General features: G+C 41.7%; 1 protein-coding gene across 7 annotated transcripts in view; it reads right to left on the reverse strand.

Annotated features, from left to right (window-relative positions):
• Positions 1 to 8,306, reverse strand: part of TDRD3 (tudor domain containing 3) — a 162,108-nt gene extending 153,802 nt beyond the window's left edge. For 4 of the 7 annotated variants that reach the window (XM_041730862.1, XM_041730860.1, XM_041730863.1 and 1 more), the window contains exon 1: positions 7,736 to 8,262. In XM_041730862.1, coding sequence (XP_041586796.1) covers positions 7,736 to 7,776 — 41 coding nt within the window. In that variant the 5' untranslated portion in view covers positions 7,777 to 8,262. Of the gene's footprint in view, positions 1 to 6,421; positions 6,546 to 7,735 lie in introns of those variants that run through there. The other 3 variants (XM_041730865.1, XM_041730864.1, XM_041730866.1) reach the window with 2 other exon arrangements.
• Positions 8,307 to 14,352: the final 6,046 nt, after the last annotated feature.

Genomic DNA, 14,352 nt, shown 5'->3' on the forward strand with positions numbered 1-14,352 from the left:
AAACTTCCAAAAATAGTTTCTATTAATGCTGCTTTGAGACTCTCTTGAGACATTTCAAACTCCTACAGAAACAGCTGGTTGTCCCATGCAAAGAAATGTCATCAACATTTTTGTAAGTGTATGTGTTTGTGTTCAGTAAGTATATCAATAAGTAGAGAAAGCATTAACAGGTTATTTCCTGCATTTTTTTCATAAAACTGATTTTTTTTCATTTCATGTTCATTTCACAAGTAAAAGTTTTCTACTCTATACAAAGCTTGAATAAGTTTCATGTTCCTTGAGAACACAAAAACAGTATGATGAAACATACTGAGACTAATTACAATAGTACTAATATTCTATTCCACAAGCATCTCTGTGTCTGCTGTGGACCTTGGGCCCTGCTACATGCTAAGAATGCTATAGAAATATAAGACCAGATTTTCGTCCTACAGGAGCTTACAAAACGTCAATCAAGCTATTTTAACTAATTAGAAAAACCAAATATTTACTTATTTCTTTGGATTACACTCTAATAAGAGTATTGGAATATATTAATGAAAAAAAGGAAAAATTTCACTCACTTTATCATGACCATCTATCAACTTTCTGGACACTTAAACTTGCATACATTCCTATTTCTCCTTCAAAACAAAAGTTAAACTGAATTAATTCCAAAAGCCATTATAAAACGCTGGCTTAATTTACTTAGGAAGTTTTCCCACAAGCATTTAATATTTCACATTCTACATTTTTAAAAAATATGCCTTTATTTTCAAACTTCTTGAGGTCTTGCTTAGGAATTAGGAAAATAAAAACGTTTTTTCTTAACATCTTCACTTAATATCCATGATAGACTGTCTTCTGAAAAGCTGCAGCTGAATTTTATTTGCATTTTATATTTAGAGGAGTTTTGAGGGAATAGAGGTGGAATTTAAAAAAGGGGCCTTCAGCTACCTATATTTATTAAAAATGTCTTAAAAACTGAATCTCTAGTATCAGCAAGTCAGTAATCCAATACTGACCTAAGCAAAGAATCTTGTCACAGAGCTCTTAAAGATATGTCCATATTTTCAGAAAAGTCAATGATCCCCATATTCCAGTGCTTTTTCCTCTCTCTGGCAGCTCCTAATAGGCTAATTCTCTCTTAAAATGCTGAAATTTCTCCCAGCTTGAACCTAGCCTCTTCTTACTCCAAAGCTTTATTTTTTAGATCATAGATCAGTGCTATCTAACAAAGATAATATAAGCCGCATACTTAATAGTAAAAAGAAATGTGAAATTAATTTAATGAATTTTAATACAATATATTGACATTATTTCAATATGTAAACAATATAAAAATGAACAAGGGATATTTACATGCTTTTTTGTACTAAGTCTTCCAAACCTAGTCTGTATTTTATATTTACAGCACATCTGAATTTGAGTTAGACATATTTCAGGTATTCAACAGCCACATATGGCTAATGTCTACCACACTGGACAGTGGAGCCTTAGATGATCTCACCCATGCACTGCTTCAATCATCAACTATATTTGAATGACTCCAAATTTATATCTCTAATCCAGTCTTCTTCCTAGTACAGGATTAGTATTTCCTAATGTCTAACTGGTATCTTATTTTAGATGACATAAAGCCACCTCACACTCAAATAATGTCCAATTTCAATTCATGATCCACCCTTTGAAAGTGTTCTTTTTCTAATACTCCCTATCTAACCGTATTGTAATCAACTCAGGTATAAAAGCCAGAAACCTAGAAATCAATCCCTTAACACCACCTCTCTTTCTTTCCCATATACAATCCATCTAAAAGTTCTGTCCATTTTACCTCATAAATATCACTCAAATCAGCCTCTGCTCTTCCTCTGAATCATCACCACCACTCATGCCAAGCTCGGAGCCATTTTCTTCAATGCAAGCATTTCTCAAAATTTAACTATGATGTCATTCCTCTGTCAACCCTCCCGTCCCCTGATAAAACTTTCCAATTGATTTCCACTGCCTCCAGAATAAAAGCAAGGCCCAAGCTACATGATCTAGACCCTAAGTATCTCCCATCCCATCTCCTTATACTGTACCTATCTTATCCTCCACTCATCCCAGGCCTTCAGACCTTTGTTCTCACCATGCTCCCTACGCCCTATGAACTTTGCATATGCTTCTTTACCCTTACTTAACCAATTTAATTCTCACTCATCCTCCAGATCTCAGGGATGCATTCTTTGACCACTTCAAAGACACCAAATTTCCCTTCTACAAGCTCTTCTAGAACCATGTCCCTTTTTACTTACCTCCAGTATATTTTACAGATGCGATGTTTGAATATGTAATTAATGGCTTTCTCTCCATAAGACCACATCTGATTGTACTAAAGAAAGTGTCTGCTACAGCAAGATGTTTAATAATTATTTGTTGAATGAATGCATCAATGAATCTGCCTTGTTTTTCCCTAGACAAAGACTAGACACTGTATGAGATAGCATATACAACACATCCTGCTTACACATCATTAGTTCTGGAAAGTCTTCCAGACTTCTCAAGTTAAGCCAGTGTATAACATGTTTAAATTCTGACTGACTTGTATATCACTGCAAAAACAAATGGTGCCTCGTGTAGAAGAGGCATAAACAGTTACTACATGTATTTCAGTATACACATTACTATATAGGGTTACACACTGCTCTGCAATATTGTAAAGACTTACTGTTATAAAGATACCGTACTTTCCGCAGCACTGTCCTAAGAGGAGGGTAGCTATTTGCACTTTAAAGGCTGTAAAACTGTAGTAAGTGTAAGAAGCACTCACACATGCACACAGACACACGCCCATAGAGTAGGAGTGTGAAACCTGTAGAGGTTACACTACTAAGGTACACATAGGCTCTGTCCAGTCCCGAGTATGATGTGGTTCTTTTCTCTTTCTCTATATCACCAGGGTGCTTTTTTTCTGCTCTCCAAACCTTTGATTTGACACCCTTGTTAATATTTTACATTATCACAATGCATTTTTTACCCCTTTTCTTCTGCTTTTGTTTTTATCCTATGACTCCACAAATGTTTCTCAATTTTTACATAAAATGTTTTGCATTGCTTGGAGTACAGTCTACTTCTTCTAAAAATCATGTGGAAGTAAAGACTTTTTCAGCTACTTCCAGATTCTATACCTTACAAAAAGTCAGAATTTCTAGATAGATGGGACTTAACTGCAACATGATAAGTCAAACTACCAATATTCTTCTGTTGTCAAAAGGAGAAAACATAAGCCAAAAAAGTTGGTAGAGTTATATTTTTATGGTTCTTGAAATGTTACTATGTAATTTTTACTTGATTTAGCAAATGCTGCTGTGTGAGAGGAGAAAATTATTTTCAACTTGCTGAGGTAGCAAGTTTCTTTTTATACCCCCTTTATGCTTGAGGCAGTCAAGTCTACAGGCAGTTGAAACTAGATTTATAGGTTATTCACCAAAATATCACAGCAAACAGCACCTTGAAACCTTAAAACTTGCACAGTTTAATAGAACATCCAAGCGTTTTTAGCAGTTTATAGTATCAGTAGAAGCCACCAGGCAGTATGTAACATATTTTAAAACAGAAGGTCAACAAGGCTTATTACTGTTGAACTATAATTTCACAAACAACATAAACCAAAGAGATGGTTATAAATGCTCATTAAAGAAATGGGAAATGATTCAAAATAGGATGTCTCTGATAAGCTCCCCTGAAACCAAATATAAAGCAATTGGTTTCTTCTAGTGTTCTTCAACATCATGTATTACTATTTCAGCTAAAAAGTGTTTTAATGGTTCTAAACCTTTCCAAAACAGTGTACCAAGAGTTATGTTTACATCAAAATGGCAGTAACAAAGTATCTTACAATTCTAGATAATAAAATATCTTGCACTTAATATACAACTTATAAAAAACTACCAATATTCCTTAGAAATATACTTATGCCTAAGAGTTATGTTGGGATGAGGGAGCAACACTTCAGATACTCTTTGTGTAAACTTTTATTGTATGACTGTTACCAACAGTGTAGCACATAAAGGTAAAGTTATATTGATAGCGCTGTAAAGGTTGCTTCTCATTTGAACATAGATCACTCATCAGCAATCTCCTGAGGAAGAGGTATATCATTCAGAAAACAGAAGTCATACAAGAAAGGTGTAGAGTGAGCTACAGAACAAGAATCTGACTTTCTTGGTCTTGATCATTAATGTGTTTGGGAGGAAGCATCTACATAATGGCATCTGGAAAGAAGCTCATCTGTGGATAAGTGAAAAGTTAGAAATCAGAAATTCCAGGAAGATGTCCTGAAGTACCACTTTGGAATAGCTATTTCAGAAGAGCATTCACTTTATACTCCATACTGCCACTGTGGTTCCTATTTTATTTATCTCACAGTTGTTCTTCTCTAGTACTAAATTTTGATAAAGACCTTTAAAAAAAAAAAGATTTATTTATTCATGAGAGACACAGACTGAGAGAGAGAGAGAGAGAGGCAGAGACATAGGCAGAGAGAGAAACAGGCTCCTTGAAGGAAGCTCAACGCAGGACTCGATCCTGGATCCCGGGATCACGACCTGAGCCGAAAGCAGGCACCCAACCGCTAAGCCACCCAGGCGTCCCTTGATAAAGATTTTTATAAGCTGTAGTCTTTCTTAGTCGTTCAAAGGTAAAAGATAGGGAAAGGAGTTTGGTGGTGTACATTTGGGCCAGAGGATAGTCAGTATGGTGGGAGCATAATCAGAGAAAGAACACAAAAGAGAAGGTGAAATTCAAGGGGAACAAGGTAAGAAGACCTTTGTGTTCATCCTTCTATTTTCCCTCTAACCCTGCCCTCCTCACCAAAAACACAAAAACAAAAATCCCAGAGCACAACCTGGTTAAGCCTTGTGTGTTAGAAATCTAGAGTTTCTAAGAAAATATGTTCCTTCAGAATTAAATGGAAATGAAACATTTCTAACGCTACCTTACGGTGTCTTGGACTCCATGCTACTGGGTAAGGCAAAGACGTACCATATAGTACCTTAACTTTTCAGATACTCTTAAGACTTTGAAAAATAGAGAATTAACCATTTTCAGATAACCTTAATCAGCACTTAGGTGAGCCATTACAAGATAAAGCTTTCTTTGTTTGCAAAACCACTACTCCTCAGCCTAAGCACCTTATCTTTCCCAAAGAAGTAAATTTACACACCACAAAAAGTACTTTCATCTAATTTTCTATTTTAAAATGTGTTATTTTTTTTTATCAATAATTTATAACAGAAGTGGTCACCATGGCTTGATGGAAAAGAGTTTTTAATCTTTATTCCTTTTCAGGTCCTACAAGTAAGTAAGCATATAGAGTAAGTACTAAGAAAAATGGTTTTGTCGGTGACAATAACAGAACCCTAAGAGTTAAAGGAAGCTCAGAATGTCAGAACCGGAATGAATTGGTCAAAGCTACTCTATGGTCATAAATTCTTCCAGTGGTCTTCTCTGCCTAAACTTTTGAGAGTCTGTATTTTAACATAGTAAATCTCTACTTAAATATGGAATCTAGACAGGCTACTTGAACACACAGGAGATCCTCTTCTCTTCTTTGGCACAAACCTAATATGTTCAAGACCCATTGAGAATCACATGCAAACCTCTAGAGAAGCCTAACTAGACCCTCAGATTACTATTGCCTTTATGAGTCACTGCCATACAAAAGCAACAACGTCTGGTGGAAGAAAAAACATGTTAAATATATCACTTGCAACATAAAGTGACAAATGTTACAATATAACATTGCTGGGCGCTTATAACAAAATAACAATAAAGGGAGGTCCTATCAAAGCTTGGGTAGAGACCCCTGCTATAGAATTCTGATTCACAGGGGCATTCTAAGGTTCATTGTAACAGATTTTAATGAGAACCTACACTGTAGTGCTAGCTCCCTGGCACTACAAATACACAGAAAAATAAGTTGTCGTTTCCTACCCTTAAGGAGCTTGTATTCCAAAAAAGAAAAATTTTAGTAGGTGTTTGGAACCAACATAAATGATAGACTAGCCTTTGGAGGTGGGGTCAAGTTGGAAAGAAGTAAAAGCCCAAGTTTGTAAATGAAATCATATAACTAGGTTGAAGCACTAAGGCTCAATCCAACGAAGAATGGGGAAAAAGTAGAAGAATGATCCAAGATTATTCAAAACATCCTTGTGAGGTAAAGAAAACGAAGGTAGAGATTCCAGAACAACAATAAAACCGAGTAAGGTGAGTTTTTTAACTCCACAATCTGTTACCCTCATGGGGCTCTACACACACACTGTAGGAACCACTCCTCTCCCCAGTTAAACGCACCAGACTTGGAACCGGGCTAGGCTCCCTGTGCTCGCCTTTCAACTCCACAACGTCCTAGCTAGGTCATGAAAGCCCCTTTTTTACAGTTCTGTGCCTGTCTCCTCACCTGTAAAGTGAAACGCCTGTAGAGCCAAGAGCCTCTTCCTCAAAACACAGGTGTTACCACATCACTCCCATCAAAAACTTTGTCCACCAAATCAACTCCATTATCTCTTAGGCGCCTGCCGCCTCCGTAACCTGGGCCCAACCTTTCTCTTTGGGTACCCTCCCACTCCCCGGAACCCACAAGGATCTATGGTCAGTTCCGCAAACCAATAAGCACTTCCCTGCTTTCTGGGTCGCATCTCCAGTGGCTGTCGAGAAAGCCCGTTTCCTCACCGCCTTTCAAAACCCAACTCCCTCCAGGACGTGAACTCTCCCTCCCCTCCAATTCCGCAGCGCGTTAGCCGGGCCCTCTGTCGGGTTTGCCACACTCTTTTCCCGTTTGTGGTTTGTTGGTGGTGGTGTTTTGTTTTGGTTTTGGTTTGGGTTTGTTTTTTTGTTTTTTTGTTTTTTTTTTTTTTTGCATTACTTGTTCGTTTAAGGTCTCCCTCTCTCCTCTTTTTCACCACGACAGTGAACTTCCAGGGAGCTGGGGCAAACCTGTTCTCATCCTCCTTCCCACCGCCCCTCTTCCTCTCCTCCGACTGTGCCTTTGCAGGCCTGGAAAACCTGTTCCCTTATTAAACTGCATGTTCACAACTCTAATGGCCTGGAGTTCCAGTAACTCCTTAATGTCGCATAATTTTTATTTTTATTTTTATTATGATTTTTTCTTTTTTACTGCTTTCAGATTCTCAAATCTTCACAACAACACGTCAAGAAAAGTTTCTACGGCGCAGCCACACGCGTTGACAAGGAGGTCACTCCTAGCTCCAGAAGTTGTGTGTGTGCCATGGAGGGCGGCTGCACGGCTGCCGGGACGGGCACCAACGCGAGGCGGCCCGGCCCGGGCGGCGGCTGCACCGGGCTTGGCTGCGGCGGCTCCGCAACTTGCAGCGGGCCCGCGGGCTGCGGCCGCGCTCGGTTCCCCGCAGCCCTCGCCGCCCCCCGCCCCGCCCCGCCCGCGGCAACACTCGGCCGCTCCCGGGCCGCCCTGCCCGCCGAGCCCGCCGCCCCCGGCCCGGCCCGGCCCGGCCCCGGCCCCGGCCCGCAGCCCGCAGCCCAGGCCGCGCCGCCGCCCCGAGAGGCGCCCGGGGGACTCTCCCGCTCGGCTCCGCGTGGCGCCGGGGGCGGAGCCGGCCCGCAGGGCCCCGGGAGCGGCCGGCGGCCTCCGCCTACCCCGACACGCACCCGCCGCCCCCGACCCCAACAACCCTCCGCGGGGCCCCGGCCCGCGCCCGCGCCCGCTGCCGGGCGGCCGGCGGGACTCGCCACTTACCAACCCGCCTGGGACAACGCCGCGCCGGGGACCTCAGACATGGTAGCTGCTTAGGCCGGGGGTGGTGGTGGCGGGGCGGGGGGGCTGGGGTGGGGGTGGGGGGTAGGCCTCCTACTTGAGACCAAAAAAAAAAAAAAAAAAGAAAGGGGAAAAAAAAAAAAAAACCGAAAGAAAAGAAAAGAAAAAAAAAAAACTCCTCTGGTCGGCGCTGCAACTGGGCATGCTCAGTGCGGCCGGCGCTTCCGCGTGCGGGTTCCGCTCGCCGCGTTTTCCGAGCGGCCGCGGGGGCCGGGCCGGGCCGGGCCGGGCCGGGCGGGGGCCTGGAGCCGCGGGTCCGCCTGGGAGCGGGGGCCGCGAGACTGCTCTCCGCCGCGGGCCCGCAATTGTGTTTCTTTTTTTTTTTTCTTTTTTTTGTTCTGTTTTGTGTTACTTTTCGGAGTTGCACACCTTGGAACCTGACGAGGACGTTTTGGGTTTGTTTTTTTTTCTTTTTTGTTTTTCCCCCTTCCGGAATACACAGTAGCGTCCGCGTGTCCAGCGTCGGCAGGTGCCCCTCACCGGCGGCCGGGAGGCGCTGGACCCGAGGCGCACGGGTCGGGGGCAGCCAGGGCTTCCCGCTCGGGGACGGTAAAGCTCACCCACAAAGGCGTTGCCAGCCACTCTGCAGACAAGTTTCCTTTTTTTTAAAAAAAAAAAAAGACTCTGCGCTTCGATCTGCCCCGACGCAAAGAAAAGACGGTCGCTTTGTTTTCAAGTCCCGCGCCCCGCCCCCAGCCCCGACCGCAGGCGAATCGGCTTGTGGAGGACCCGAGAAAACCTGAAGTTAAGGAGCATGGGTAAGCCGGGCGGTGGTGTCAGTGCCGCTTTTCTCTGTCGCTCTGCCACTGGACCCGTCCAAAGTCCCCAGCGCGGCCCTGTGACGTTGGCGCCGGCATCACCGGGCCCGGCTCCCCCGCCCCCGCCCCCCCCCGGCCGCTGTCCTCTAGCTCTCCACAGGGCTGAAGCGTAGGGGCAGGTCCCCGATTGAGCATGCGCGGCGGTGGCGGCGGCGGCGACGCCGAACGGCGCGTTTGACGCTGCAACGCGATTGGACGGCTGAGACTCACGACAGCCAATCGGAGAGGAGCAGGTGGAACGGGACGCAGACACGCCCTGAAGGTTTGCCCCGCCCTCCCCGCTTTTCCGCCTCTGCGGCTGCTCGGGGTAAGGGCACGTGTGTGGGGGGCTCTGGCCCCGGCTGTCGAGCCACGGGGGGGAAATGGGGGACTGAAGCCCGGTCGCCCGTGGCTGCCTCGTCTGACACCATCATACAGAGGCTCGGAGCAGAGACTGCGGACCTGGACGGAGCCCCCTCCTGGGATCGGGGAGGAGAAGGAAGGAAATCATCGCCGTGGGGGGAGCTCAAGCTCAATACATTTGTTTCTCCTTTTAATTTTTTTTTTTTTTTTTTTTTAATTTATGATAGTCATACAGAGAGAAAGAGAGGCAGAGACACAGGCAGAGGGAGAAGCAGGCTCCATGCACCGGGAGCCCGATGTGGGATTCGATCCCGGGTCTCCAGGATCGCGCCCTGGGCCAAAGGCAAGCGCCAAACCGCTGCGCCACCCAGGGATCCCCTGTTTCTCCTTTTAATTGGGAAACTCCGTTTGGGCTTCCCAAGTCACACTTTTTTTAAAAAAAAAAAATTTGTTTATTTATTCATGAGAGACACAGAGAGAGAGAGAGAGGGGCAGAGGGAGAAGCAGGCTCCATGCAGGGAGCCGGATGCGGGACTCGATCCCAGGTCTCCGAGGTCACGCCCTGGGCTGCAGGCGGCGCTAAACCGCTGCCCCCCCCCCGCCCCCGCCGCCCCCCAAGTCACACTTTTAAAATCGCGGTGCTTTTCTAATGCTATGGAAATATGTTTTCAAGCACACTGCTTGGGAACTTATTTTAATGAAACGTATTTCCAAGGACTTGATCAGAAATCACTCCATGCTGTTGGCTGCAGTCTGGAGCGGTGTGCTGGGTTTAGGCCACACGCATGCTACAAGTGTATTTCGGTTTAAGGACACCATCCTGTCCAGGGGTCAGGAAAAGATCTGCCGTTCTGAAGGTAAACAAAGTTGGTTAATAATTTTTATTGTTTTTTTTTTTTTTTTTTAAGTAGAATCTACTCTCAACCGATTATTTATATTTTGCAATTGGTGTGAGTTGTTAACTATGAAAATGATGCGCTGCCCTGGTATCAGAATTCCTCACTGGCTAAATGGGAACCCTTACAGGTTCTCGTGGTGCAGTGTTGTAAGCACTTAAAATAATTTTAATAAAATGCGCCATGAAACACTATATCCTCTCTTACTTCAAGAAATGTTTTCAAGGGACACGTGGGTGGCTGAGGGGTTGAGCGTCTGCCTTTGGCTCAGGGCAGGATCCCAGGGTCCAGGATTGAGTCCAGCATCAGGTTCCTGTGGGAAGCCTGCTTCTCCCTCTGCCTATGTGTGTGTGTGTGTGTCTGTGTCTCTCTCTGTCTGTTATGAATAAATAAAATCTTAAAAAAAAAAATGTTTTCTAGAATGGGTTGAAGATTACCACTGGAAAAATTTTGGACAATATTAGCATCAAAAAACAATGATAATTTACTGAACTAAAAAAAAAAAATAGGTAAAACGCACGCTTTCAGACGCTTTCAGAGTGGCACTAAAAACAAGTGGTGCCTGGCTGGCTCAGTTGGTAAAGCATGTGACCCTTGGTCTTGGGACTGTAAATTCAAGCCCCACATTGGGTGTAGAGATTACTTAAAAAATAAAAATTTAAAAAAGAAATAAAAGGAGAAGTAATAAAAGTTTTTCTTTCGGAGGTATACCAGAGAATAAATGCAGAACAATTGATACGATTAGAAAAATCACCATTTTCCGAATCATTAACAGTTGATTCAGGCAAAGTTCATCAAAGGATGCTAAAAGCCACTGCTGAAAGGTGGAAGGAGTACAGGATCTTCACATGGTTTCAAGGTATCAAGCCATAATTTAATTATTGCAAAAGAAAATAAATGTACCTTTACCTTAAAAAAGAAAATCACTGCCTTAAATTACTAAAGCTAGGATCACTAATGGGACAATCTGATATTATGGGCTCACTGCTGTAGTGCAACTAGAAATACACATCATCTAAGAAATATTCTTGCAAAATTGTTTAACCTGAATTTAATCAAGCTTCCAGACAGTAGTTCCCAACCAGAAGCTGGATCCCCACCCACCCCCCCTACCGTTTACCCAAATGGGCACATTTGACAATGTCTGGAGACATTATCAGTTGTCATAACCTGGGGAGAGTTACTGCATCTTATGAGTACAGCTAAACATTACACAATAGACAGGACACCTTCCCCACAATGAAGAATTATCTGGCCCAAAATGACAATAGTGCCAAGGTTGAACAGTCCTGGTTTAGATTTAAAAACTGAAATGACATATAGAGGGTATCAGAATAAGTCAAACAGGAAGAAACAGGCAAATAAATACAAACTATGGCATATTCTATTAAAAAACAATAACAATTGACTTGGACTGTTCATTGAACCAATATAATTTTTTTTAAATCTCCATATTAAAGAGACTCAAGAGATGTAACAACAAAATGGAATTTTGGATCTTAAAAAAGGAGATATTTTGTAGTATTATACTTAATCTTGGAAATTTTATGCCAAAGCTTTTATGGCTTTTATGACTGAGGAGTTGTGGTGTCTACAACTTATTTACGTATTCAGAAAAAATAATGGATATATAATACATGTATGTAAAATATACACACATACATGTGTATGTGTAATAAAAGCAAAAGAAGGGATCCCTGGGTGGCGCAGTGGTTTAGCGCCTGCCTTTGGCCCAGGGCGCGATCCTGGAGACCCAGGATCGAATCCCACTTCGGGCTCCCGGTGCATGGAGCCTGCTTCTGCCTCTCTCTCTCTCTCTCTGTGACTATCATAAATAAAAATAAATAAATAAAAATAAAAGCAAGAGAAGGTAAATGTGGCAAAATGCTTAAAATGGGTGAATCTAATTGGAGGTGCTCACTATATTATAACTTTTCTCTAACTTTGAAATTTTTCAAAGTAAAAAGTTATAAGTATAGATTATACTAATTTCTTTCACTTCCAAATTTTTTAATCGGAATTGTTAGTTCCGTGGAAAATGGTAGCAGCTGACTAGACAAAAAAAGAAGGATTTTCATTTTTAATAAGATAAATCATTGATTCACAGAAAAATAAATGAGTTTAAAGTTGGGGGAAATCCTAAGGATGATAGGAGAGCTTTACAAGGGTAGGTTCCTGGGTGGCTCATTCAGTTAAGTATCTGCCTTCGGCTCAGATCATGAGCCCAGGATCCTGGAATTAAGCCCAGTTTGAGGCTTTCTGCTCAGCAGGAAGTCAGCTTCCTCCCTCTTCTTCCACCCACCCCTCTCCTCCCTGTGCTCTCACTCTTTCAACTGGATTTTTTTTTTTTTTTAAATAAAAGAGCTTTGCTAGGTACAAGAGGATAAAAAGGAGGAGGTAGATTTATTTGAAGTCAATGGTGTAAATTAACAGGAGTGAGAGAATTCATTCACTTCTGTTTTGTCTTTATCATTTCAGTGAAGGAAGTGGTTCAGAGTGAAAAGAGATAGAATATGGATAAATAGGGATAGGAACGACAATAAAAGGTAAGGTAATAAGAGTACCTAGTCTCTCTAAAGCACGTTAAATCTTCTGATCTTAAGCCATTAATATCCCAGAGAATACTGAAATAACCTGTGAATAACTTAGATGAGCAAATGCCAGGGAGCCCTAAAAGACTGTTGAGTTCATCTGGAAATGTAGTTGAAGCCTGGAAACAATCAGAATTATTTCCAGTTTTAAGAACAGGAAAGAAGTCTTTAAAACAAATGGTGCTGAAACAATTTTTCCATGTGCAAAAAAGTAAAGTTCTTTACATCATGCATAAAAATTAACCCAAACTAAATCATATATTTAAATGAAAGAGCTAAAAATATTAAATTCCTAGGGGAAAAAAAAAAAGTAGAACCAAATCTCCATGACTTTGGGTTAGGCAATAGATATGACATCCAAAGTACAAGCTAAAAAAAAAAAAAAAAATTAGATAAAGTGGACTTCATCAAAATTTAAGACTTCTGTGATTCAAAGGACACTGGCAAGACAATACAAAGATAATCTACAGAAAGGGAAAAAAATAGGAGTTTGTAGCAAGGATATGTAAAGAACTCTACTGACCCTAAAGTGAAAAGACAACACTAAAATGAACAAAGCATTCGAATAGACATTTTTCCAAAGAAGATATACAATGGCCCAATAAATGATAAAAAGATGCTCAATATCATTAGTCATTAGGGAAATGCAAATCAAAGCACAATAAGATGCTTCATACCCACTAAAGTGGCTATAGTTAAAAAGATGGACAGTAACAAGTGTTGATGAGAATCTGAAGAAATTGGAATCTTCAGGGTGCCTGGGTGGCTCAGTTAAGCATTTGCCTTCGGGCTCAGGTCATGACTCCGATCCCCAGACCAAGCTCCACGTTGGGCTTACTGCTCAGTGGGGAGTCTGCTTCTCTCTCTTTCTCTCTCTCTCTCTCACTCTCTCTCTCTCTCTCTCAAATAAATAAATAAATAAATAAAATCTTTAAGAAATGAATTGGAATCTTCATTTACTGTTGGTGGGAATGTAAAACTGTGCAACCATTTTGGAAAAGAGTTTGGCAGTTTCTCAAACAGTTAAACAGAGTCTCCATATGACTCAGCGATTCTATTCCTAGGTATATATAGTCTAGAGAAACGGAAATTAATTTCCACACAAAAACATGTACTTGATGTTCATAGCAGCATCATTCATTATAGCCAATAAGTGAAAACAATCCATATGTCCATCAACTGATGAATAGATAAACAAAAGGAGTGGGATTCCACAAACTAAAGACAGGGGATTTTGCAGTTAACCCACTAATCATGATTCTAGAACATAGGATTTAGGAGCTGAATTTTTGGGAGGAAGTGTAATTGAAATAGCTAACCTCTAAGGATTAACTTCTAGAATTCTATGATTGTAAATCATGTCAGACAACCTCATTATTTTATTTTATTTTTTTTTTTAGTTTCTGAACTAGTGAATACAAGCTATAGCGTGTGGCCATCAAGACAGACCAGGTCATTCCATGAGAATAAACAACCATAAAATATTAGTGGCTTTTAATTTTTTTAAGTTCATTTTTCTTAAAAAAAAAGAAAAAAATGTTCATTTTTCTTTCATGTTATATGTCCAATGTCAGTGTTTGGAGTGGGGGGAGGAAGGTTTCTGATCATAAATATAATCCTCATTCCAGAATCTTGACAGAGCATTAACCATCTGTAACATTGTTGATTGAAGTAGTAGAGAGTGAAAAGGCTCTGGAGAATCTCACACTGGAAATTAATGGTCTGCCAGAACTGGACATACGACAACACATAAAGTCAATCACCAGGTGCCAGAAGGTGAAGAGCCATAAATATTCAATGGGCAATATTAATGGCTGTGGTAGTCAATGAAGTACCAATGCTATTTGTAATAACAAAACCCTGAAGGTAACCAAAATGTCCATCAATGAGGC

Source organism: Vulpes lagopus, chromosome 16 (assembly GCF_018345385.1).
Source record: "Vulpes lagopus strain Blue_001 chromosome 16, ASM1834538v1, whole genome shotgun sequence".
Lineage (NCBI taxonomy): Eukaryota > Metazoa > Chordata > Mammalia > Carnivora > Canidae > Vulpes > Vulpes lagopus.